Here is a 27974-nt window from a genome sequence, read left to right as displayed (position 1 = left end):
GGACATATCTTTTTTTAAATGTGTGTAGGTCACCTAAATCATCAGAAAAATTGCCCCCCCTGAGAATTTTTTCAGGAGCCGCCACTGTCCACAGGTACACCTCCAAATGACTCAAATGATGTCAATTAGCCTATCAGAAGCTTCTAAAGCCATGACATCATTTTATGAAATTTCCCAAGCTGTTTAAAGGCACAGTCAACTTAGTGTATGTAAACTTCACACCCACTGGAATTGTGATACAGTGAATGATAAGTGAAATAATCTGTCTGTAAACAATTGTCGGAAAAAATACTTGTGTCATGTACAAAGTACATGTCCTAACCGACTTACCAAAACTATATTTTGTTAACAAGAAATTTGTGGAGTGGTTGAAAAACTAGTTTTAATGACTCCAACCTAAGTGTATGTATACTTCCGACTTCAACTGTATTTAGGCAATCCCTAGCTGCTGGGCTGCTCAGTCCTGTGCGTTGTCACCCTGTCCTTGGCCTTGACCAATAATTCATGTTTAACTAAGATCCTAAACCTGAGTGGGGTGTGTTGGGTTGGGGCGCTGCGTGGTTGTGGACCCCTAGGGACAGAACGGGGTGACCCAGCTATATTGTGTGCAAGTAAAAAGAGCTCTACAGTACTATTAGGCCTATGCGATGAAAAAGAAAGTGGGAACTGGGAAGGAACGTGATGGGAGAGAGTTGAGTTATTGACTAGATTGGTGGGGGTTGGGCGTGCAGGCGGCTTGGGCTGGCTGGTCGGTCTGGCTGAAATTTGATGTAAAGGATGTCTTAATAAAGACAATCAAAGTTTTAATTTTTTCTAGAGTTGTTCATTTGTTAGGCTATTGGTTAAAGGTGCAACACAATATTAATTATTGAATTACCTTTGATCTAGTTCAGTCTTATTAATCACTTAAATATTTATTAATGATCTCTTACCTAGCTTGATGACTGTGGGCATTTTTGCTTTCTTTTTGTTCTAAATAGAGACGGTATATTGTATTGTGTAAAAATGCAGGAAATTAGCTTTAGATGACCAAACAAATTCTGGGGGAGGACCCCTAGACCCCTGCCAGGTAATGTTCCTCCCCACTTCTAAACCCAAAGTGGCCCCCTGACATCAGCACTCCACCAGCATTCCGTCAAAAAAACATCGAACATAAATCATGTAGCAGATACTGTATATATGATAGAAAGTAGCCTATATGCTGGATATAAAATGTATGACAATGTAATGAGATGGAAACTTTTCACATCATGCAGGTTTTTTCCGAAATAGCCTAACCTAAAAAGCGCCCAATCGAATAATAAATGTGCTGACATGTTAACAAACAACATATCCTAATATATATGACCTGGCCTCCACAATCCCCAGCCCTCAACCCAATTGAGATGGTTTGGGATGAGTCGGACCGCAGAGTGAAGGAAAAGCAGCCAACAAGTGCTCAGTATATATGGGAACTCCTTCGAAACTGTTGGAAAAGCATTCCAGGTGAAGCTGGTTGAGAGAATGCCAAGAGTGTGCAAAGCTGTCATCAAGGCAAAGGGTGGCTATTTGAAGAATCTTAAATAGAAAACATATTTTGATTTGTTGAACACTATTTTGGTTACTACATGATTCCGTATGTGTTATTTCTTAGTTGTGATGTCTTCACTATTATTCTACAATGTAGAAAATAGGAAAAAATTAAGAAAAACCCTTGAATGAGTAGGTGTGTCCAAACTTTTGACTGGTACTGTAGTTTGCATTATTTTGGTAAGACAGCTGTGTGTATGGCTACATTCACATAGGCTGTTTGTAATAGGGTAATCGCTCGTCTAGACAGCATTGCTGTAGGGTCTGACCATTGTGCTGATCCAGAGAAGCAGAGATAGGCTACAGATTTCAAAAGCAGTCAATGATCTCGGAGTCTCTGCATTTTAACTTTATGTTTATTATGGTATAACGTGATTATATAAGCAGAATTCAATATAATTCCAATGCAAGAACCCCCAAAAATGTTGCCCCCTCTGCGATTTCAACTACCCCCTTAGTCACTTTATCCTGGCGCCAGTTCTGCCATATGACTGTCTTTATCTGTACAATTATGTTCTGATTCAGTGTTGCATAACATTAATTGAGCAACGCAAGCACATACCTTTATGTCCAAAATGTTGAGCAGTCTGTATGGATACGGTGCTAAAGCTTTGGGGATATCAATTTCCACTCTTGTGCCGTGAGATATGCTTGGACCAACATTGACAACCTGAGTATGATATTAAAAGATACATGTCTAGATATGAACAATAATACCATAAAGCGCCGTAACTTTACATTAGAGACCTAGCCAGAATTCATGACAATTACATTTTTCTAATAATCCTGTTAAAGAATGCAATTATCTCGCCTGGCCGTGCTGTTATTATAGAAAATCATATAACAACAATACCTTGAAAGTGTAATTGAACCTCTCAGCGGAGCAGCGTGGATCCTCAAAGTCCCCAAACACAAACTCTGTTCAGGATACAAAACTACAGCCACAGAATACAGAATTACAAATACATTGATAAATCAACATTTTATAAGTGTTTATAAAGTAGTATGCTAGAATATTGCACACAATACAGTAATACCATGTCTTACCCGTGGATGCTTAGATTCACTCCATATCTCAATAGCAGAGTAAGATTAACAATATTGTCATGGAGAAGATTTTCATTTTCAAAATTCTCCCTGTGTAGAGAAAGAGATATGTTCAGGTGTAATGTTTTAGGAGGGACTGATTTATTCAATATATATATATATATATATATATATATATATATATATATATATATATATATATATATATATATACAGTGGGGAAAAAAAGTATTTAGTCAGCCACCAATTGTGCAAGTTCTCCCACTTAAAAAGATGAGAGAGGCCTGTAATTTTCATCATAGGTACACGTCAACTATGACAGACAAAATGAGAAAAAAAATCCAGAAAATCACATTGTAGGATTTTTTATGAATTTATTTGCAAATGATGGTGGAAAAAAAGTATTTGGTCAATAACAAAAGTTTCTCAATACTTTGTTATATACCCTTTGTTGGCAATGACACAGGTCAAACGTTTTCTGTAAGCGTTCACAAGGTTTTCACACACTGTTGCTGGTATTTTGGCCCATTCCTCCATGCAGATCTCCTCTAGAGCAGTGATGTTTTGGGGCTGTCGCTGGGCAACACGGACTTTCAACTCCCCTCCAAAGATTTTCTATGGGGTTGAGATCTGGAAACTGGCTAGGCCACTCCAGGACCTTGAAATGCTTATTACGAAGCCACTCCTTCGTTGCCCGGGCGGTGTGTTTGGGATCATTGTCATGCTGAAAGACCCAGCCACGTTTCATCTTCAATGCCCTTGCTGATGGAAGGAGGTTTTCACTCAAAATCTCATGAAACATGGCCCCATTCATTCTTTCCTTTAAACGGATCAGTCGTCCTGGTCCCTTTGCAGAAAAACAGCACCAAAGCATGAAGTTTCCACCCCCATGCTTCACAGTAGGTATGGTGTTCTTTGGATGCAACTCAGCATTCTTTGTCCTCCAAACACGATGAGTAGAGTTTTTACCAAAAAGTTATATTTTGGTTTCATCTGACCATATGACATTCTCCCAATCCTCTTCTGGATCATCCAAATGCACTCTAGCAAACTTCAGACGGGCCTGGACATGTACTGGCTTAAGCAGGGGGACACATCTTGCACTGCATGATTTGAGTCCCTGGCGGCGTAGTGTGTTACTGATGGTAGGCTTTGTTACTTTGGTCCCAGCTCTCTGCAGGTCATTCACTAGGTCCCCCCGTGTGGTTCTGGGATTTTTGCTCACTGTTCTTGTGATCATTTTGACCCCACGGGGTGAGATCTTGCGTGGAGCCCCAGATCGAGGGAGATTATCAGTGGTCTTGTATGTCTTCCATTTCCTAATAATTGCTCCCACTGTTGATTTCTTCAAACCAAGCTGCTTACCTATTGCAGATTCAGTCTTCCCAGCCTGGTGCAGGTCTACAATTTTGTTTCTGGTGTCCTTTGACAGCTCTTTGGTCTTGGCCATAGTGGAGTTTGGAGTGTGACTGTTTGAGGTTGTGGACAGGTGTCTTTTATACTGATAACAAGTTCAAACAGGTGCCATTAATACAGGTAACGAGTGGAGGACAGAGGAGCCTCTTAAAGAAGAAGTTACAGGTCTGTGAGAGCCAGACATCTTGCTTGTTTGTAGGTGACCAAATACTTATTTTCCACCATCATTTGCAAATAAAATCATTAAAAATCCTACAATGTGAATTTCTGGATTTTTTTTCCTCAATTTGTCTGTCATAGTTGACGTGTACCTATGATGAAAATGACAGGCCTCTCTCATCTTTTTAAGTGGGAGAACTTGCACAATTGGTGGCTGACTAAATACTTTTTTTCCCCACTGTATATATATATACACACACACTACCAGTCAAAAGTTTGGACACACCTACTCATTCAAGGGTTTTTCTTTATTTTTACAATTTTTTACATTTTAGAATAATAGTGAAGACATTAAACGATTCTTCAAATAGCCACCCTTTGCCTTGATGACAGCTTTGCACGTATCAAAAGATTATTCAAATAGCCACCCTTTGCCTTGATGACAGCTTTTCACACTCTTGGCATTCTCTCAACCAGCTTCATGAGGTAGTCACCTGGAATGCAAATTAACAGGTGTGCCTTGTTAAAAGTTGTTTTGTGGAATTTCTTTCCTTCTTAATGCGTTTGAGCCAATCAGTTGTGTTGTGACAATGTAGGGGGGGTATACAGAAGACAGCCCTATTTGGTAAAAGACCAAGTCCATATTATGGCAAGAACAGCTCAAATAAGCAAAGAGAAACGACAGTCCATCATTACTTTAAGACATAAAGGTCAGTCAATACGGAACATTTCAAGAACTTTGAAAGTGCAGTCGCAAAAACCATCAAGCGCTATGATGAAACTGGCTCTCATGAGGACCGCCACAGGAATGGAAGACCCAGAATTACTTCTGCTGCAGAGGATAAGTTCATTAGAGTAACCAGCCTCAGAAATTGCAGCCCAAATAAATGCTTCACAGAGTTCAAGTCACACACACATCTCAACATCAACTGTTCAGAGGAGACTGTGTGAATCAGGCCTTCATGGTCAAATTGCTGCAAAGAAACCACTACTAAAGGACACCAATAAGAAGAAGAGACCTGCTTGGGCCAAGAAACACGAGCAATGGACATTAGACCGGTGGAAATGTGTCCTTTGGTCTGGAGTCCAAATTTGAGATTTTTGGTTCCAACCGCCGTGTCTTTGTGAGACGCGATGTGGGTGAACGGATGATCTCCGCATGTCTATTTCCCACCGTAAAGCATGGAGGAGGAGGTGTTATGGTGTGGGGATGCTTTGCTGGTGACACTGTCCGTGATTTATTTCGAATTCAAGGCACACTTAACCAGCATGGGTACCACAGCATTCTACAGCGATACGCCATCCCATTTGTTTTGGGCTTAGTGGGACTATCATTTGTTTTTTAACAGGACAATGACCCAACACACCTCCAGGCTGTGTAAGGGCTATTTTACCAAGAAGGAGAGTGATGGAGTGCTGCATCAGATGACCTGGCCTCTACAATTCTCAGACATCAACCCAATTGAGATGGTTTGGGATGAGTTGGACGGCAGAGTGAAGGAAAAGCAGATAACAAGTGCTCAGCGTATGTGGAAACTCCTTCAAGACTGTTGTAACAGCATTCCAGGTAAAGCTAGTTGAGATAATGCCAAGAGTGTGCAAAGCTGTCATCAAGGCAAAGGGTGGCTATTTGAAGAATATAAAATCAAACACTTTTTGGGTTACTACATGATTCCATATGTGTTATTTCATAGTTTTGATGTCTTCACTATTATGCCACAATGTAGAAAATAGTAAAAATAAAGAAAAAGCCTTGAATATGTAGCTGTGTCCAAACTTTTGACTGGTACTGTATATATATATATATATATATATATATATATATATATATATATATATATATATATATATATATATATATTACATACATACAATGGGTGAACAAAACATTAAGAACACCTGCTCTTTCTTTGACATAGACTGAGCAGGTGAATCCAGGTGAAAGCTACGATCCCTTATTGATGTCACCTGTTAAATCGACTTCAATCAGTGTAGATGAAGAGGAGGAGACATGTTGAGAAGGATTTTTAAGCCTTGAGACAATTGAGACATTGATTGTGTATGTGTGTCATTCAGAGGGTGAATGGGCAAGGCAAAATATTTACGTGCCTTTGAATGGGGTATGGTAGTAGGTGCTAGGCGCACCGGTTTTTGTCAAGAACTGCAATGCTGCTGGGTTTTTCACGCTCAACAGTTTCCCATGTGTATCAAGAATGGTCCACCACCCAAAGGACACCCAGCCAATCCAACCAAAGGTGAAAAGACAACTGTGGGCCAGCATCCCCGTGGAATGCTTTCGACACCTTGTAGAGTCCATGCCCCGACGAATTTAGGCTGTTCTGAGGGCAAAGGGGGGAGGGGGGATTGCAACTCAATATTGGGAAGGTGTTCTTAATGTTTTGTACACTCAGTACAAATGCCCAGATCCACCACATAACACAAAAAAAACAGTTTAAGATTCCAAACAGCTACCTTCGTAGATTTTTTCGTTATCAAGAGGGAAAGCAAGTGAAAACAGGACAGTGTTAAAAAATATAAGAGACAGTAAATGTTTACCGGGTTGCATTGATTATAATGTTCAGGTCACCAGGTTCACTGTCAGGACTGACATCCAGCAGAAAGCTGATATTAACCTTTGAGGGCAAGAGATAGAGACATAATATCATGAGAAATTCTAAATATGTTCTGTCAGATCATGACATTGTTTCACAAAAATACATCAGGGTAGTGTTTAGTAGGCATAGAACAGAAGAAAACGGAGTGAAATGAGGAGATACTAGTCCTTTTCCATTGCAAGATGTTTTGCTATAGTATTCTCTAATGAACACGACCCAGAACCACATTTGGTGACCCAGGAAGTGTATTTTGATAACAAAACACGCACAAGGGAATTAAAAGTAAATGGACTGAAAAACCTTGCAGAAGAGGGCTTAACTCTTTTTGTACTTTCTGTGCAAGCCCAGTGCTGTCAAAAACGTGATTTTTCTGTGTTTTATATATATTTCCACACTATGAGGTTGGAATAACAATGTGAAATTGTGAAAATGATGATAATGTCCTTTTAGTGTATGAGCTGTTTGAAAAGGCTGCATGACATTTCAACCTGTTTTGGTGGGACCTTTTAAAGGGCAATTCCGCCACTTTTCAACCTCATATTCATTATCTCTAGCACCAAACCAGTCTCTACATATGTGAAAACAGCACGCTTCTATGATTTGTGGTTAAAAAGATAAGACGAAAGGTCCCCTGTAGCTCAGTTGGTAGAGCATGGCGCTTGCAACGCCAGGGTTGTGGGTTCGTTTCCCACGGGGGGCCAGTATGAAAATGTATTCATTCACTAACTGTAAGTCGCTCTTGATAAGAGCGTCTGCTAAATGACTGAAATATAAATGTAAATGTCCTAAAAAAAATGCTGTGTGACATCGCAGGGTAGGATTAAAAGTAAAAAACACTAACTTCCAAAACCTGCAATGAGTTTTTAGCACAACAGAGGATATTTTCTTGCTCCCCACATCACCGCGAATGTCATGTTTGAAAATCACAGTTTTTAGAATGTTTTACTTTTGATGATGTCATCGGGTAGAACCTTTTTAACTTTACAGTTGTTTCTACAAAACATAGAAGTGTGCCGTTTTCACATATGTTGACACAGATAATGAAAATGAAGTTGAAAAGCGGTGGAGTTGCCCTTTAAGTACATACTTTGGCCAAGGCGTTGAGAAACAAATTTCCCACGCTGCAATCCAGCCCGACACTTGTCTTCTCTTCCTCTGCGATTTTACAGCTCACATATTTCTCCTCCTGCAATGACATGTGCCACATTCAGTTAGACCCATTCAGTTTGCAATATGCCCCATGTGCATGAGCCAAGAGCCCTCTGTATCAAAGGGATAGTTCAAAACGCATCATGATCACAGTTTTGCTCTGTACTGAAAGGGATCTTAAAAACTTGACTGCTGACATACACAATTTTAGGGTTTGTATCAATAGTGGACTAATAAACAACATTTCAGTTTGACAGTAGATAAGACATCGGTGGTAGGTGTAAGGTTGTGTTAGCAGCTAGCAGTGCTCCTACAGCGTCCAACACTTTGATGAAGTAGAGATTGCTGGGGTATCTCAGGTGAAGCATGGGGAGGAAGGCAGCGTCGCCAGCATTGGACAGTGTAACGTTCAGTAGAATGGTCTTCCCCTCCCCCAGAGCAACGTATGGCATGTCTCTGTGTGTCCTGAGAAGGAGTGAGAGAGAGAGAGAGTTATAAAGTGAGATAAAGAGAGAAAGATAATCAAAGTTCTTACAATTAGACCTCAGAGTCCAGCTGTGGTTTTGTCTGACTGAGTAACAGTTACTAGCACATACAGTAAAGAGCAATCAAGACATGTAGAGGGTGACAAACCTCATGGCTCTGACCGAAAGATGCAGGGCAGAGATGAGAGAGGAGGGAAGGAAAGAGATACACATGCACGCACCCACATATACAGTGAGGGAAAAAAGTATTTGATCCCCTGCTGATTTTGTACGTTTTCCCACTGACAAAGACATGATCAGTCTATAATTTTAGTGGTAGGTTTATTTGAACAGTGAGAGACAGAAAACAACAACAAAAATCCAGAAAAACGCATGTCAAAAATGTTATAAATTGATATGCATTTTAATGAGGGAAATAAGTATTTGACTCCTCTGCAAAACATGACTTAGTACTTGGTGGCAAAACCCTTGTTGGCAATCACAGAGGTCAGATGTTTCTTGTAGTTGGCCACCAGGTTTGCACAATCTCAGGAGGGATTTTGTCCCACTCCTCTTTGCAGATCTTCTCCAAGTCATTAAGGTTTCGAGGCTGACGTTTGGCAACTCAAACCTTCAGCTCCCTCCACATATTTTCTATGGGATTATGGTCTGGAGACTGGCTAGGCCACTCCAGGACCTTAATGTGCTTCTTCTTGAGCCACTCCTTTGTTGCCTTGGCCGTGTGTTTTGGGTCATTGTCATGCTGGAATACCCATCCACGACCCTTTTTCAATGCCCTGGCTGAGGGAAGGAGGTTCTCACCCAAGATTTGATGGTACATGGCCCCGTCCATCGTCCCTTTGATGCTGTGAAGTTGTCCTGTCCCCTTAGCAGAAAAACACTCCCAAAGCATAATGTTTCCACCTCCATGTTTGATGGTGGGGATGCTGTTCTTGGGGTCATAGGCAGCATTCCTCCTCCTCCAAACACGGCGAGTTGAGTTGATGCCAAAGACCTCGATTTTGGTCTCATCTGACCACACTTTCACCCAGTTCTCCTCTGAATCATTCAGATGTTCATTGGCATACTTCAGACGGGCCTGTATATGTGCTTTCTTGAGCAGGGGGACCTTGCGGGCACTGCAGGATTTCAGTCCTTCACGGCGTAGTGTGTTACCAATTGTTTTCTTGGTGACTATGGTCCCAGCTGCCTTGAGATCATTGACAAGATCCACCCGTGTAGTTCTGGGCTGATTCCTCACCGTTCTCATGATCATTGCAACTCCACGAGGTGAGATCTTGCATGAAGCCCCAGGCTGAGGGAGATTGACAGTTCTTTTGTGTTTCTTCCATTTGCGAATAATCGCACCAACTGTTGTCACCTTCTCACCAAGCTGCTTGGCGATGGTCTTGTAGCCCATTCCAGCCTTGTGTAGGTCTACAATCTTGTCCCTGACATCCTTGGAGAGCTCTTTGGTCTTGGCCATGGTGGAGAGTTTGGAATCTGATTGATTGATTGCTTCTGTGTACAAGTGTCTTTTATACAGGTAACAAGCTGAGATTAGGAGCACTCCCTTTAAGAGTGTGCTCCTAATCTCAGCTCGTTACCTGTATAAAAGACACCTGGGAGCCAGAAATCTTTCTGATTGAGAGGGGTCAAATACTTATTTCCCTCATTAAAATGCAAATCAATTTATAAAATTTTGACATGCGTTTTTCTGGATTTTTTTGTTGTTATTCTGTCTCTCACTGTTCAAATAAACCTACCATTAAAATTATAGACTGATAATTTCTTTGTCAGTGGGTAAACGTACAAAATCAGCAGGGGATCAAATACTTTTTCCCCCTCACTGTACATAATATAATATATAACCTACTACCATTTTCATGCACTCATTATCAATAGATAGCCCCTATTTTCCCTGTATTCACAGCATGAAATGATTCCTAACCGTGCTCGCCAGATTAAATTCACAGAGTGAAATGAAACAAGTAAATTCAAGAGTAAAGATTAAGATAGATGATCTGAGGGAGGAGGAGCTCACCTCGGTAGCAGCAGCTGTGCAGACACTTGCAGATTGGTGGAACAGTTGGCCCAGGCACAGTACCTGGTGAATACAGTCTGTGGGACGCTGTTACCTTTAGTGAGTTAATTTACTACTTCCTCTTCAGGTGCAAAGCACAATGCAAGAATCACTACTAAATAGTGCCGGAAATGTACATGTTAGAAATGTGGTGAAAATAAAATAATCACACCATTTTTGTGAGGAGTGCATTTTTTGTTCCTATATACATTTAAAATGTATTTGAAACTAATTTCACATACCATGGAACATGTTAGAATTGCCAATGGAATTTGTTAATCTTGTGTGAAATTTCCAGTAGAGAAGGCTGAAAACCCACCCACCCTCGCACAAAATGACACATATACTATACACATACCAGTGCCATATCATGCCCAACTTGGAACAACCAGGATACTAAACGATGAATCATGCATTAACTACATACTACACAGTACAATAATATAGCACACCACTGGTTGGCCCTGTTTGAATATTTTGAAAATAAATCCCATCCTTCAAGTACAGTCCATATCTGAATTGACCCATTGTCAAGTCCTGCTCTCCTTAGCTACTGTTGTAACCAGGACAACATTTTCCCAGGAAGACCAATCTCCCATTCAAACCAATGGAGAAAACCACTCAATGCACCACAATCTTTGACAATGGGTTAATTGGGTGACAATCCTGCTTTCCCCTGTCCAATCACGTATGATCTTTGATTATCTTAAGGAAACATAGAATAAAGGAATGGTTTATTTCAAAGTATTTGAACAGGGCCCCTAGTCTTTGAACTCCACCTTAACCTACCTTGTTGGTCAGTAAGTTGCTGTACTCCCCTCCCCTCTTGAGCACAGGCCTGAGAGGGGGAAAGCTCCTGGAGTTGCCCCTCACCACATTGTGCTCCCCCAGCTCATACCGTAGCTCAAAGTGGATGGGGGTGAAGATGTCCCGAACATCTCTCTGGAAAGGGGAGGAAGGGGAAGGAACAAGACTTAGTCAAAGCTACTGTACTGTAGCTATATTCACCACTGTTTTCAGGTGGATTGCAATTAAGTAATGGGTAAGCTGTTTCTTCTCTTTGGCATACTATGAGCAACATTTTTGTCATGTAAAACAGCACAGATACCTAAAAAACACAAACTTGAAACATTTTTTTTTTTTTTTTGTCATTTAGCAGACGCTCTTATCCAGAGCGACTTACAGTTAGTGAATGCATACATGTTTTTTTTTTTATACTGGCCCCCTGTGGGAAACGAACCCACATCCCTGCCGGCCAAACCCTCCCCTACCTTGGACCAATTGTGCGCCGCCCATGGGTCTCCCGGTCGCGGCCGGCTGCGACAGAGCCTGGACTCGAACCAAGACCTCTAGTGGCACAGCTAGCACTGCGATGCAGTGCCTTAGACCACTGCGCCACTCGGGAGTCAATTTAACATTGTAATAATGTGACATGCACGGATGCATACAATACAAAACTGGAGTCATAGTATTTGGAACTTGCATCGAATAATATGCCTTCCCTTCTATTTGAAATGGTATTGATATTATTTGACATGTGCATACTACAGGTGAAAGTTCAATGTACATGGTTTCACTGTGCTGGTTCCTTTTTCAAGTTTTGGTTTTCAAGAAGGAAGCTGTGGTATGTTCAAGACCTGGGTATCATGATCTCTCCCATGCACACTGACCTCCAGAAGCCTCTTTTAGGAGAACCTGTTTTAGTCTCGTTTTGAATCAACCTTTTAACACCCTGAACATACTATATGTGATACACCACATGTTGTCAACATCACCTCCACTTCTACGGACACACCACACACACACATGCACACACATTCTGACTAGCAGATGTAGGCCTACTTTTAAAAAAAATCCACATTCTTGATATTAATAGCAATATCAGAAATATTTGATTGATTTGACACAAACACATCTACTGAAGCAGAACCTCTCTGGGGCAGAGATCACACTACTACACCTCTCCATCAAACTCTGTCCCCCCATTCCCTGCCCTTGTCACCTCCAGCCCCCAGTCCACTCACCCTCAGAAAGGCCAGGTGGGTAACACAGGTCATATGGCCATGCCTGGTCTTGATCCTGCCTGCTGTGGCATTTGATAACGCTGTGCCGTTGGTGGTGAAGAAGAATCTGGACTGGAGCCCCTCTTTGTGCTTGACGTCAGCCGTCAGGTTGTATAGCATTTCTGCATGTGGGACACAGTTATGGGATAATCATATGTGTGATGTGGTGTGGTGTGGTGTGTTAGGGTGGAGTGGGGTGTGGTGTCTCACCGATGAGCCCAGAGACATTTCGTGCGTGCAACTGGAAGCACACAGTGGTGTTGAGGCAAACGGCAGGCTGGCTGTTCTCTGTACACAGGGCATAGGTGCGGTTCACACTACGAGGAAGAAGTACCGTCGCCTCCACCACAACAACCGCCCGCGTCCTACCACCCAGAGACGGAAACACGCGTAACACAAACACACACACGCACACACACACGCACACACAGACAATACATACACCCACAAAACATACACACACACATACACACACACAAAATGAAGGGGAATCTCAAAAAAATATTATATTCTTCAGACTCTCAAGTCCAGATTGTTAAGCTGTGTCTTCTGTCGTGAATGCAGGTGCGCTCTTACTGTACCTCAGAACAACGGCAGAGTCGGACAGAAAGGCTCCCACGGCCACATCTGTGGACAGATATTGGGAGAGGAAATGTTACCTTACTACCAGTTTGTCTTACAAGGTTACACTGTAATCTTTAACAGTATATGAATATTAAATATGAATTAAAAAGTAATGTGGTTTGTTTGACAGAAGGAAAATGTAGGCTATATCAATATGAATGAATAGGTTAACTGAGAAATAGATTGAATGATAGGTAGAGAGAGATAGAGAGAGAAAGAGAGAGAAAGAGAGAGAAAGAGAGAGAAAGAGAGAGAAAGAGAGAGAAAGAGAGATAGATAGAGGAAGGAAGGAAGGAAGGAAGGAAGGAAGGAAGGAAGGAAGGAAGGAAGGAAGGAAGGAAGGAAGGAAGGAAGGAAGGAAGGAAGGAAGGAAGGAAGGAAGGAAGGAAGGAAGGAAGGAAGGAAGGAAGGAAGGAAGGAAGGAAAGGGTTGTTGGGGGATGGGAGTGTCTTACCTGGGTAACCGTTTTCATCAACATCAATGCCCCCAGAAACAGACTGGCCAAACATCTTGAAGGCACTACCCAAAGCAGACCCAGCAATCCTCTGTTTAAATGGAGAGAATTAATAACATTTCTTGTGAGTTGGAAAGATCGAAGCACCATTATCATTGTTTCTTCCATTATACATTGTCTCGTCACCGATAGTGATGTACTCATACTGGATGTGTGATTGAACAAACCAACAAGCTTTACAGTAGTACTGTAACACACAAGCTGAGTAAAAAACTGTTTTAGGGAATTCAGTCAGAACTAATATTTCCAGCAGTTAAACTCACTCTTAGAAAAAAGGGTTCCAAAAGGGTTCTTCGGCTGTCTCCATAGGAGAACCCTTTTTGGTTTTAGGTAGAAGTATTTTGGGTTCCATGTAGAACCCTCTGTGAAAAGGGTTTTACATTGAACCCAAAAGGGTTCTACCTGGAACCTAAAGGTTTCTTCAAAGGGTTCTCCTGTGAGGACAGCCGAAGAACCGTTTTAGGTTCCAGATAGCACAGTTTTTTCTAAGAGTGTGGGGACAGACACATGCACAAACGCACACACACTCATTCCCATGCACAAACACAAACACTGGCTGGGGACATACTTGAGAAAAGTATTGTTCAAGTCCCGTCTTCCTCCCATTGTAGATATAAATAGCACCATGTAGGTCATCCTCTTGTGGTGCCCCAACTGCAACATCTGCAAAGCAGTTAGGCAGTCTATTCATTTCAATCTATTCTCACATTTTGAGATTCTGTCACTGGCCAAACTAGCTTAAGAAAGGGACTTTTGTGTTTCACTCTGCAGCTGTTAATCAATTTTGGACCCAAATGGCAAATATACATTTACCTGGATAGCCATCATCGTCGATATCTCCAAGACTTGTGATACTTTCCCCAAACCGGGATGCATATGAATCTCTCCCTGCTAATGTAAATTCCATCTCCTTCATGTTAGCCTGAGGAAGGGGAAAAAATAGCTTTTATTAAATAGAAGTTCAACAGCATTGTGTCTAGAGACCAATTGGAAATTGGAGGAAATCCACAATCCTCCAACCAGGATATCTGGAAAACCTGGGAAAGTTACCAGAATTTTGAAACCCTACTGCTGTAACAAAGTACAAATATGTAAATTAGGCCTCTAGATCGACCAGCCCTCCACCATACAGTAACTTGTCTGGGGGACGACTATTTGCTCACCTGTCCCTGGTTCATGTAGATGTGCACACGGCCCTCCTCCCTCACGGTGCTGAACATTGGAGCTCCCACCAGCAGGTCAGACAGGCCATCAGCGTTCAGGTCCACTGCACACACAGTGGCCCCAAAATAGGAACCCAGCTGTGAACAGGATGCAAAAGAGAAAAAAAACACAACTTGGGTCGGTTTCCCAGAAAGAGATGAAGCCTGTATTGGACTAAAAAGCATTCTCAATGAAGACTCCATTGACAGTGCTTTTTAGTCCAGCACTAGACCTAATCTGTGTCTGGGAAACCGCACCCTTGTGTAACAAACCCAAAGACCTTTAAATGATGGGAGATATGAAGTATTTAAAGCCTTATGATTGGATAAGGTAACCCAATGGTAGTTCAATACGATCTGCACATCAGAGAGCATCCATTGGATAATGTCAGCGTTGTTATTGACGGCACATATTCCCTTTCAGAAAATTATCATACGCTTTGAGAAGTACCATTTCAACGAAGACATAACATCACCAAAATATAGACAAAACATTATCCAGCGTAGCCATAACATGACAAAACCTAATCTCCCTATGTAGACATAACATGGTAATGACCCTTCCTCACCTTTTGACCTTTGACCTCAGAGATGATGCTCAGTGTGCTGGACTCCATGCTAAAGATGTAGGCCTGGGGAAGATACAGAGTGGGTCGGACACTTACATTTGGAGACTGCACTGTCTGATGCTGAGGCATAAACTCATGTGTAAGAAAGGGATTGGTTTTTTGTCCATTCTTATAGCAATGGTTATGTGGCCCTCAAGATCAGGGTTCAATAATGTTTGGCCAAAAGGCCCATTTATGATTTGTGAGGATGTCCTGCGGAAAAGTTATTGAGAAAAAAGCATTTGAATGATCAGACACTGAACTATAACAAAACACCCTCATAAATTGAAGAACTCAGAAATCACACATGGCCCTGTTTGAAAACTCTTATAAGGCATTTTACACTTCTCTATTCCTTGAATTAATCACTGATCTGACATGACAAATTTAAAGAAGGAATAAAATAGAACATTTGCTCACACCGATACAGTAATCTCTGGTCAGTGATTACTTCAAGGAAGGGAGGAAGGAAGAATGCATTTAAACAATATTTGAACAGGACCTGAGTGTATCTCTGTTTTCCTGTAGATGACAGTGGGTTGGAAAGGGATGCAGTGTTAACTCTTACTCTACCAGTCTGCCCATACTGGGGGGCTCCTCCCACTACCTCAGTGGAGTCTGGGTGCAGGAAGTGGCCAGCGCTGACTGAGTAACCTAAATCAAGAGAGAGACACTGCATCAGTTTCACTGCTTACATACATACACAATGGATTCATCTAACCTGTCAGGAGATAAGTGTGATAATCGTGTGATAGAAAAGTGCAGGGGAGTTTAGGGTTAGGACTAGGAGAGAGAGAGAGAGAGAGAGAGAGAGAGAGAGAGAGAGAGAGAGAGAGAGAGAGAGAGAGAGAGAGAGAGAGAGAGAGAGAGAGATAGATGCATACAATACAAACTGGAGTCATAGTATTTGGAACTTGCATCGCATAATATGCCTTCCCTTCTATTTGAAATGGTATTGATATTATTTGACATGTGCATACTACAGGTGAAAGTTCAATGTACATGGTTTCACTGTGCTGGTTTCTTTTTTAAGTTTTGGTTTTCAAGAAGGAAGCTGTGGAATGTTCAAGACCTGGGTATCATGATCTCTCCCATGCACACTGACCTCCAGAAGCCTCTTTTAGGAGAACCTGTTTTAGTCTCGTTTTGAATCAACCTTTTAACACCCTGAACATACTATATGTGATACACCACATGTTGTCAGATCAGTGATTAATTCAAGGAATAGAGAAGTGTAAAATGCCTTATAAGAGTTTTCAAACAGGGCCATGTGTGATTTCTGAGTTCTTCAATTTATGAGGGTGATTTGTTATAGTTCAGTGTCTGATCATTCAAATGATTTTTTCTCAACAACAACTGAGAGAGAGAGAGAGAGAGGGAAAGGACAGTATGGTCACCCTACTGTACATGTATTGAATGTCAGTCACTTTGAGATGATAGAAAGACAAGATATGAATATAACTAGTGTAAAGGTAATGTCAGTTCACTTCCCTAATTAACTTACCCAAATAACTTCCATAGAGGACGACGTTATCATCCAAGTAGGCAGCAGTGACCTGGCTGGATATGTTGTGGGCAAAAACAGACCCAGTCCAATACAAGGTTCCAGGGGCTCCCATTACTATGAGGTCCTGTTAAGCATAACAGTACACACCAATATAACTAATCTCAATTTAATGTGCAATATTACAATGAGAATTTGCAATAAGTTAGAATTCTCTGAGAGCAGAAATATTTCAAGCATACCCCGATAAGGACATTTGAAATCCCTGCTTGACATGATGCGTAGTCATTGCCAAACTGTTTTTGGTGATCTATTAAAAAACAAAACAAATGTGGAAGGACAACAATGGTTGATACAAACTATTCATAGTGGGGGATAAAAAACACTAGAGATGGTATATCAGCTCATCAACCAAACCTACATGTTCTTTAATTCATTCATCCATTCATTCATTCATTCATACAGCAAGACAATATTCCTGGACAGTCATGTTGAGTGATGCAATATTTCCATACCTCTGTAGCATGGAATTAAAGGACTTGATTGAATCAAGTCCGCCTCCAATTTGTAGCATACACCATGTGGCAACTTATTTGAATGGTCTTTTTTGGTGAAGAAGACATTTTTCCAACGATGTCCACAGGCCTGAAATGTGAAATGAAATACATTCAAATAAACAAATAATGTTGGTTTAAATTTCATTCCACACTACACATACCAACACAAGTCCATCCCGCTGCCGCCTGGAGAGGCTCACACCAAGCCACTGGTTATCAACCTCAGCAGAGCAGTGTCTGCCACAGGGCATGTCACTCATCACACCTACATGGAGAAATTAAACAACAACAGCAACACATTTGTCATCAACCCAGGACAAGCATGAGTTTATCAGGAAATCAACCCAGCACCAAACTAGCTCCTGGCAACTGTAGATGAGGTAGTTAGAGGGGAAACCCTGGGTATTTAAGTATCTGAAGACTGCTTCTAGTGCAGTCTGGGTGTTACTAATAAATAATAATGCATTTAATTTGCTTAGCCTTTTCATTACAGAAAGAATCTCAAAGCATGAAAAAAGCAAAACAAACACAAACAAATGCTATTTAGTTTACAAATGTAGTTTATTACAATATGTTGGGCTATATCTAAGACTTAACTGTGATCATCACCTTAACCTTTACGCTAAGAGGTCCAAACCTATTGACAAGGTCACTAGGTGTTGGGTTAAGGTCACTACATTACCCCCTTCCTTCCAGAGAGCATGTCCTCATGCTCACGTGTACATAACTCTCCAATGGCATCACGGGCGCCATCCCACTTCTGACACCAATCTTAGCCCTGACTGGGACTCAAACCTGGGTCCAGCAACTGTCAAGCCACCACCTTAACCTTACGCCAAGAGGTCTGAACATCTTGATGAGGTCGCTAGGTGTGGGGTCACGGTCGCTACAATATTTTTGCTGAATCTATTTTCCTCAATCTACATTGAAATCAAATTTGACTAAAACCAAATAAAAAAATAGGGTAGAAATTTAAATGGACCTACATTTATATAGTTTCTTCACTCTGTCCAGCTTGCTAACAATCACCGAAACGAAAGCAAGACAATCAGGGAGCATTGAAAATATAAAAAAACAATGGATAGAGGACTATTTTTTGCAAATTTTGACAGAGGAAATGCAGGGCTAAATGAGTTTCACACCCCTGGTGTAAAAGGACACTGGGGGGACACTGAAGCACTATTGATATTGTGGAGATCTTAATACAACACCTACAATAACGACCGCATAAAGAGGTTGACTGACAGAAGAAGGTCCCCGGGTTTGAATCCCAATCAGGCTGCAGGGCTAAATGAGTTTCCCACCCCTGGTGTAAAAGGACACTGGGGGGACACTGAAGCACTATTGATATTGTGGAGATCTTAATACAACACCTACAATAACGACCGCATAAAGAGGTTGACTGACAGAAGAAGGTCCCCGGGTTTGAATCCCAATCAGGCTGTCCCAAAAATGTGAGATGAATGATGAAAAAGCTATACTTAAAGTATCTAAAGATTGTTGGTGCGGTAAATCTACAATAACATGGGATTAAGTATGGCGACAGTTAATCATTGATTAATATACTAACCGAGTTGAATCTGTTCACAGTCCTTCTTGTCTGTAATTTTGCACTTGTAGATTACTCCAGGATTCCTGACAGCCTGGTTGAACTTTGAATTTGCAACTGGTGCACCAACTATTACCCTATAACAGACAGAATTTGACAGTCATAAATGTGGAGAACATAATGGGAAGATTAAAAACAAGTTCACCAAACTAAAATAAACATTCCATTCTGTTGCACACTCAATCATTTACATTTTAATCGCATTAAAATGTCAACACGCACCATGTCTGTTGCTGATGCTTGTGGAGCAACACAGAATATCCAAAAAATGATCCATTCGGACCCCTGAGTGGAATAGCGTGCGGTATGTCTAAATTGTACAAATCGGCATGACGTAAGAGAAAGCAAAACAACATGTATAGCCCTATGCTGTATAAACCTAGCCCGTGTGTAGTCATTTTTAATAAGTGTAGCGGAGTTCCAAAGATCAAAGATGAACTGAATGTTAGCTTGCTCAAACATCCATGGGGGCTTTTCTCGCTTGCTGCTCCATCTTCGGATACATGGTAATAGTGCAGTATGAGGAGGATGTCCTGACAAAATGTAGTAGGCAGAGTGTTTGACAGAAAGTAAGGTGGAGTCACTACAACACAGAGGCAACCCTCATTTCCCTAACTTGACGCACTGGAGCATTAAAATGATAGCCTGTCTATGCGCTTCTATGATTTATAAGTCTCCATTAACGCACTGCTTTTTATTTCAAACAAAACAATTGTAAAAAATGTTAATTCATGTTGTGGCTTAGCCTGAAACAAGGCAAAATTATACTATCACTGAAATGAGTATGTTTTGTTTGAGTTTATGAGTTTGTTTGGAAATGAGAAGGTACATTTAAAATCTGGGAATTGTAATGTCTCTGTCATTTCTCCCTTTCTACCTCCCTCTAATAAAATTAATTTTATGAAAGTGACTAAAACAATTGAATGTTTGAGAAACCAGCTGTCATTTCTCCTCCAGTTGCTCTGATTCGCCGGTCTACTGAGCCACCGGTCTGAGCGCACCACCTCGGCTACACCGGAATGGAAACCCACCGAAACCCACCGCACCCTAATCACTTCCTCATCTCATCACCACCCCTATTTAGCCGAGGACTGTTTTGGATGATGTTGTGTGTGATTGTTTAGCTTCGTGTCGTTTACTCTATCTTTGTTATTTATCTTGCTCATTGTTAAGTAAACCTTGACCTTGTTAATTCCTGCGTCTGCGTCCTGCCTCTTCGTATACTCAGTACTTGTCACACCAGCATCCTATTTAATTGCTATTCATTTAATTTTGATGACATCAGGATCAGGAGTCTGGACAGGCCTATTCTCACATAAATCCTTATTTATAAAAGGTCAAAGGCAAAAACAAAGATACAGTGCCTTGCAAAAGTATTCATCCCCATTGGCGTTTTTCCAATTTTGTTGCATTACAACCTGTAATTTAAATGATTTTTATTTGGATTTCATGTAACGGACATACACAAAATAGTCAAAATTGGTGGAGTGAAAAAAACAAATAACGGAAAAGTGGTGCGTGCATATGTATTCACCTCCTTTGCTATGAAGACCCTAAATAAGATCTGGTGCAACCAATTACCCTCAGAAGTCACATAATTAGTTAAATAAAGTCCACCTGTGTGCAATCTAAGTGTCACAGAAAGTGACTCTACCTTTCTTAAAAACTACAAAGAGTCACTCATTGGCCCCATTACTAAGGTCACCAACACATCTATTGGTCTCGGGGTGTTTCCAAGGGTATGGAAGTCGGCCATAATAACGGCCATCTTTAAATCAGGCGACCCTGCTGACGTGAGTAACTACAGGCCCATTAGTATACTACCTGTGGTGTCAAAGGTTGTTGAAAAGTGTGTAGCAGAACAACTGATTGCCCACCTCAACAACAGCCCCTTCACATTACATTCCATGCAGTTTGGCTTCAGAGCGAAACACTCCACAGAAATGGCCAACTGCTTTTTTCTGGAAAATGTGAAGTCCAAGATGGACAAAGGGGGCGTTGTTGGGGCTGTGTTTCTGGACCTAAGGAAGGCTTTTGATACTGTTAACCATGAGATTCTCATCACAAAATTGTCCAAGTTCAACTTTTCCCCCGATGCCTTGAGATGGATGAAATTATACCTTGAAGGCAGAACTCAGTGTGTCAGAGTGAGCAATGAGCTGTCACCCACTCTTAGCTATGATGTGGGTGTGCCCCAAGGGTCAATACTGGGGCCCCTCCTGTTCAGCCTGTACATTAATGATCTGCCTTCTGTCTGTACTGGGTCTGAAGTTCAAATGTATGCAGATGATACAGTGATATATGTGCATGCAAAGAGCAAACAACAAGCTGCACAAGAACTCACTACTGTAATGGTCCAGGTTACAAAGTGGCTCAGTGACTCGTGTTTGCATCTCAATGTGAAAAAAACTGTTTGCATGTTCTTCACAAAGAGGGCAACAGATGCTACTGAGCCAGAAGTCTATGTGTCAGGGGAGAAGCTCCAGGGGGTATCTGATTTTAAGTACCTTGGCATCATACTTGATTCCAACCTCTCTTTTAAAAAGCATGTGAAAAAGGTAATTCAAATAACCAAATTCAACCTAGCTAATTTCCGATTTATACGAAATTGTTTGACTACAGAGGTAGCAAAACTGTACTTCAAATCTATGATACTCCCCCACTTAACATACTGCTTGACTAGTTGGGCTCAAGCTTGCTGTACAACAGTAAGACCTATTCAGTCTGTCTACAAACAGGCTCTCAAAGTGCTTGATAGGAAGCCCAATAGCCATCATCACTGTCACATCCTTAGAAAGCATGAGCTCCTGAGTTGGGAAAATCTTGTGCAATACACCGATGCATGTCTTGTATTCAAGATCCTAAATGGCTTGGCTCCCCCCTCCACTCAGTATTTTTGTTAAACAGAAAACCCAAACATATGGCAGCAGATCCACAAGGTCTGCCATGAGAGGTGACTGTGTAGTTCCCCTAAGGAAAAGCACCTTTAGTAAATCTGCTTTTTCTGTGAGAGCTTCCCATGTCTGGAATACACTGCCATCAGACACACACAACTGCACCACATATCACACTTTCACAAAATGCTTGAAGACATGGCTAAAGGTCAATCAGATTTGTGAACATGGTCCCTAGCTGTGTGTTGCCGCTTTCCATGTCTGTTGTCTGTAACTTGTGAGGTGTGGAAACACTTTGTTGCTTTTATGAATTTTGTCTTGCTGCTTTTTGTTCTATGTTGCTCTGTCTGTATGCTACGTCTTGCTTGTCCTATGTTGCTATGTCTGTATGCTATGTCTTGTTCTATGTTGTTATTGTCTATATTGTAATTGTTTTTAATAACCTGCCCAGGGACTGCGGTTGAAAATTAGCCGGCTGGCTAAAACCGGCACTTTTACTGAAACGTTGATTAATGTGCACTGTCCCTGTAAAAATAAACTCAAACTCAACTCAACATGATCTCAGTATATATATACACACCTGTTCTGAAAGGCCCCAGACACTGCAACACCACCAAGCAAGGGGCACCACCAAGCAAGCGGCACCATGAAGACCAAGGAGCTCTCCAAACAGGTCAGGGACAAAGTTGTGGAGAAGTACAGATCAGGGTTGGGTTTTAAACAAAAATCAGAAATTTGAACATCCCACGGAGCACCATTAAATCCATTATTAAAAAATTGAAAGAATATGGCACCACAACAAACCTGCCAAGAGAGGGCCGCCCACCAAAACTCACGGACCAGGCAAGGAGGGCATTCATCAGATAGGCAACAAAGAGACCAACGATAACCTTGAAGGTGCTGCAAAGCTCCACAGCGGAGATTGGAGTATCTGTCCATAGGACCACTTTAAGCCGTACACTACACAGAGCTGGGCTTTACGGAAGAGTGGCCAGAAAAAAGCCATTGCTTAAAGAAAAAAATAAGCAAACACATTTGGTGTTCACCAGAAGCCACGTGGGAGACTCCCCAAACATATGGAAGAAGGTACTCTGTTCAGATGAGAGTAAAATAGATTTTTTTGGCCATCAAGGAAAACGCTATTTCTGGCGCAAACCCAACACCTCTCATCACCCGGAGAACACCGTCCCCACAGTGAAGCATGGTGGTGGCAGCATCATGCTATGGGGATGTTTTTCATCGTCAGGGACTGGGAAACTGGTCAGAATTGAAGGAATGATGGATGGCGCTAAATGCAGGAAAATTCTTGAGGGAAACCTGTTTCAGTCTTCCAGAGATTTGCGACTGGGACGGAAGTTCACCTTCCAGCAGGACAATGACCCTAAGCATACTGCTAAAGCAACACTCGAGTGGTTTAAGGGGAAACATTTAAATGTCTTGTAATGGCCTAGTCAAAGCCCAGACCTCAATCCAATTGAGAATCTGTGGTATGACTTAAAGATTGCTGTATACCAGCGGAATCCATCCAACTTGAAGGAGCTGGAGCAGTTTTGCCTTGAAGAATGGGCAAAAATACCAGTGGCTAGATGTGCCAAGCTTATAGAGACATACCCCAAGAAACGTTTAGATGTAATTGCTGCAAAAGGTGGCTCTACAAAGTATTGACTTTGGGGGGGGGGTGAATAGTTATGCACACTCAAGTTCTGTTTTTTTGTCTTATTTCTTGTTTGTTTCACACAAAAAAATATTTTGCATCTTCAAAGTGTTGTGTAAATGAAATGAACAACCCCCCCCAAAATCCATTTTAATTCCAGGTTGTAAGGCAACAAAATAGGTAAAATGCCAAAGGGGGTGAATACTTTCGCAAGCCACTGTATTGTCCACAATACATACAGTGGGGAGAACAAGTATTTGATACACTGCCGATTTTGCAGGTTTTCCTACTTACAAAGCATGTAGAGGTCTGTAATTTGTATCATAGGTACACTTCAACTGTGAGAGACGGAATCTAAAACAAAAATCCAGAAAATCACATTGTATGACTTTTAAGTAATTCATTTGCATTTTATTGCATGACATAAGTATTTGATCATCTACCAACCAGTAAGAATTCCGGCTCTCACAGACCTGTTAGTTTTTCTTTAAGAAGCCCTCCTGTTCTCCACTCATTACCTGTATTAACTGCACCTGTTTGAACTCGTTACCTGTATAAAAGACCTGTCCACACACTCAAACATACTCCAGCCTCTCCACAATGGCAAGACCAGAGAGCTGTGTAAGGACATCAGGGATAAAATTGTAGACCTGCACAAGGGTGGGATGGGCTACAGGACAATAGGCAAGCAGCTTGGTGAGAAGGCAACAACTGTTGGTGCAATTATTAGAAAATGGAAGAAGTTCAAGATGACGGTCAATCACCCTCCGTCTGGGGCTCCATGCAAGATCTCACCTCGTGGGGCACCAATGATCATGAGGAAGGTGAGGGATCAGCCCAGAACTACACGGCAGGACCTGGTCAATGACCTGAAGAGAGCTGGGACCACAGTCTCAAAGAAAACCATTAGTAACACACTACGCCGTCATGGATTAAAATCCTGCAGCGCACGCAAGGTCCCCCTGCTCAAGCCAGCGCATGTCCAGGCCCATCTGAAGTTTGCCAATGACCATCTGGATGATCCAGAGGAGGAATGGGAGAAGGTCATGTGGTCTGATGAGACAAAAATAGAGCTTTTTGGTCTAAACTCCACTCGCCGTGTTTGGAGGAAGAAGAAGGATGAGTACAACCCCAAGAACACCATCCCAACCGTGAAGCATGGAGGTGTAAACATCATTCTTTGGGGATGCTTTTCTGCAAAGGGGACAGGACGACTGCACCGTATTGAGGGGAGGATGGATGGGGCCATGTATCGCGAGATCTTGGCCAACAACCTCCTTCCCTCAGTAAGAGCATTGATGATGGGTCGTGGCTGGGTCTTCCAGCATGACAACGACCCGAAACACACAGCCAGGGCAACTAAAGAGTGGCTCCGTAAGAAGCATCTCAAGGTCCTGGAGTGGCCTAGCCAGTCTCCAGACCTGAACCCAATAGAAACTCTTTGGAGGGAGCTGAAAGTCCGTATTGCCCAGCGACAGCCCCGAAATCTGAAGGATCTGGAGAAGGTCTGTATGGAGGAGTGGGCCAAAATCCCTGCTGCAGTGTGTGCAAACCTGGTCAAGACCTACAGGAAACGTATGATCTCTGTAATTGCAAACAAAGGTTTCTGTACAAAATATTAAGTTCTGCTTTTCTGATGTATCAAATACTTATGTCATGCGATAAAATGCAAATGAATTACTTAAAAATCATACAATGTGATTTTCTGGATTTTTGTTTTAGATTCCATCTCTCACAGTTCATGTGTACCTATGATAAAAAATTACAGACCTCTACATGCTTTGTAAGTAGGAAAACCTGCAAAATCGGCAGTGTATCAAATACTTGTTCTCCCCACTGTATGTCAGATCTTAACTTGATCACACTTTTGTCGTGGAGAATTTTCCTTATGCATCAGGTAATTCAAATGAGCCTTGTGAATGGCTGAAAATGAGCAGTTCTCTTTCTCGCCATGAGGGGGCAGTCGAGTCATTGGGATCAGGGCTTGCTATCAAAATGATATTCTCTCTCGCTTGCTCAAACGCTAGGCCTGAAATGCAGCCGTACACATCAACAACTGTCATTTTAAATAGCTTAATAACACAAGATAGGTAAAAAAATATATATATATATATTCGTGGCCTGGGGTGGTCTAGCGGTTAGTGCTGCTGCCTTCAGCCCGCACATATGCCTATCTTGTTGGTGTGGGTTCGATTCTGGCACGAATAACTCAAAACCCCAATTGACTTGATGTAGTTACACATTTCAAATATGGACAGTCCAGGTTTATTATTTTATTCCGATCTTAGGAAATAAATAGGAAACAAATAAATAAGAAACAAATAAATCGGAAACAAATAAAATAACAGTCATTAGGCTACACCAGTCCTTCTCAAATAGTGGGGCGCGCCCCCCTGGGGGGGCTCAGAGCGATGCCAGGGGGGCGCTTTTTTTGCCGCAGGGAGTAGGATTTTTTTGCACCGAACAAGAGCACACAGCACAGAGCAGGAGATATGAAGTGCAGATAACAAACCCTTAAGAGACACCATGGAAAAATATTTAACAGGGATGAAAGGCGGAGAGAGACAGAGATGAGACAAACGTAAGTCTCCCGAAAGCTAAGACAAGGAAATATGACGAAGCGTATGTAGCGCTTGGCTTCACTGCAACTACGGTGGGAGACGAGGAAAGACAGGTATGTTTACTGTGTCTAAAAATGTTGGCAGCGGACAGCATGAAGCCAAATAAATTAAGGCGTCACTTAAAGACATTACACCCCAATCACCAGACCACTAAAAACAAGAGTCTTCTCTGCTATCTGTGAGGAGATGGGAGCTGAACATCAAGCTGTGCTGTTTCACAGTGAAGCAAGGTGGCTGTCACAAGGAAAAGTCTTGTCCCAAGTTTTTGAGCTCAGAGAGCAGATAAGAATGTTTTCGGAGCAGGAGCACAAGTATGACCTCGCAGAAAAATTTAGTGATGAGAACTTCCTGGCAAAACTGGCCTCCCTGAGTGACATATTTGGAAAGCTAAATGAACTAAATCTACAGCTTCAAGGGAAAGATAAACACCTCAGGTCGCAGACAAGATCAGCTCTTTCACTCGAACACTTGCAATGTGGGACAGGCGACTTGATGAAGGAAATACTGATTCATTCAAGAACCTGCATGAATTTGTTGACACTACTGACTATGATGCCACCTCAGTGATTCCATATATTAAGGAGCATATTTCATCACTGATGGGATTCTTTAAAAAGTACTTCCCTGAAAACAGTTCCCAATATGACTGGGTCAGAGATCCTTTCAATGCACCAGCTCCAACTGGTTTCAGCTCTGCAGAGGAGGACCAGTTCATTGATATGACGTCTGACTCCACATTGAGACTGAGGTTCACATCAAAGACACTGAGTGAATTCTGGGTGTAGAGAGGCAGTATCCACTCTTAGGGCAGAGGGCCAAGGGCATTCTTCTTCCTTTTGCAACATCTTATCTTTGTGAGACTGGCTTCTCTGCTGTTGCTGCACTGAAGACCAAGTACAAGTCCCAGCTAAACATTGAGCAGGAGCTGAGAGTTGCAGTATCATGCTTCAAACCCCGCTTCGAAAAGCTGTGCACTGCAAAACGTGCTCATTGTAGCCATTAATCCTGACTTCCTCATTTTTATAAAAAAATCTGCACAAATTGTATTATTCATTTTTGTTTTATAGGTCAAAGTGTTTCATATATTGTGCTCCTGAGTTAATGTGGCTGATCAATTTGAATGTATTATTATTTATTTATTATACTTTATTATACAGTATCAAATGGTCAAAAAATGTTTACAGTTTAAATAAGGTTTGAATTTTTTATTTTATTTCAGGCAAATTGATGAACTTTAAGTATTTTCTGTTACAGACTAAAAACAATGTTAATAAAGTTAATCTTTGTTGTAAGTTGATCTATATTACTTTCTTTTTTCTTTTTTTGTTTTCTTTAATGTTAATAAGGATACAATGTTATGCAGAGGTGTACTTATAACAATTTTATAGACAAATTATACTATTTACAGTCGCGGCGGAGAGTTGGGGGGCGCGAAATGTTTACTTCTTCCTAGGGAGGCGTAACAGAAAATAATTGAGAAGCACTGGGCTACACCAACATTAGTTTCCATTCATACAAAGTGTCGGGTAAATTGCCATAGTAGGTTTGCCGTGGTAAACAAGGAAATACTTTATTTATATTGTACGGAATACTTGTCAATTAGATAAATCGCCTTTCGTCTG

The 27974-nt window shown here is 41.6% G+C and overlaps 1 protein-coding gene across 1 annotated transcript in view; it reads right to left on the bottom strand.

The window, feature by feature from the left end:
- Positions 1 to 19717, bottom strand: part of LOC121555926 (integrin alpha-4-like) — a 32226-nt gene extending 12509 nt beyond the window's left edge. Inside the window, exons 1-23 of the mRNA XM_045213637.1 lie at positions 19406 to 19717; positions 19145 to 19260; positions 17736 to 17839; positions 17533 to 17662; positions 17260 to 17327; positions 17018 to 17144; positions 16082 to 16167; positions 15475 to 15537; positions 14867 to 15004; positions 14517 to 14625; positions 14272 to 14366; positions 13644 to 13734; positions 13147 to 13192; positions 12776 to 12930; positions 12527 to 12687; positions 11292 to 11444; positions 10464 to 10540; positions 8270 to 8420; positions 7894 to 7992; positions 6748 to 6824; positions 2617 to 2706; positions 2423 to 2504; positions 2132 to 2239 (exon numbers count right to left, since the gene is read on the bottom strand). Coding sequence (XP_045069572.1) covers positions 2492 to 2504; positions 2617 to 2706; positions 6748 to 6824; positions 7894 to 7992; positions 8270 to 8420; positions 10464 to 10540; positions 11292 to 11444; positions 12527 to 12687; positions 12776 to 12930; positions 13147 to 13192; positions 13644 to 13734; positions 14272 to 14366; positions 14517 to 14625; positions 14867 to 15004; positions 15475 to 15537; positions 16082 to 16167; positions 17018 to 17144; positions 17260 to 17327; positions 17533 to 17662; positions 17736 to 17839; positions 19145 to 19260; positions 19406 to 19581 — 2325 coding nt within the window. The 5' untranslated portion in view covers positions 19582 to 19717 and the 3' untranslated portion in view covers positions 2132 to 2239; positions 2423 to 2491. The remainder of the gene's footprint in view (positions 1 to 2131; positions 2240 to 2422; positions 2505 to 2616; positions 2707 to 6747; positions 6825 to 7893; positions 7993 to 8269; positions 8421 to 10463; positions 10541 to 11291; positions 11445 to 12526; positions 12688 to 12775; positions 12931 to 13146; positions 13193 to 13643; positions 13735 to 14271; positions 14367 to 14516; positions 14626 to 14866; positions 15005 to 15474; positions 15538 to 16081; positions 16168 to 17017; positions 17145 to 17259; positions 17328 to 17532; positions 17663 to 17735; positions 17840 to 19144; positions 19261 to 19405) is intronic.
- Positions 19718 to 27974: the final 8257 nt, after the last annotated feature.

Source organism: Coregonus clupeaformis, unplaced genomic scaffold (genome assembly GCF_020615455.1).
Source record: "Coregonus clupeaformis isolate EN_2021a unplaced genomic scaffold, ASM2061545v1 scaf0133, whole genome shotgun sequence".
Classification (NCBI taxonomy): Eukaryota; Metazoa; Chordata; class Actinopteri; order Salmoniformes; family Salmonidae; genus Coregonus; species Coregonus clupeaformis.
Note: the sequence above shows the minus strand (reverse complement) of the source record. Positions and strands in the feature narration are given on the sequence as shown.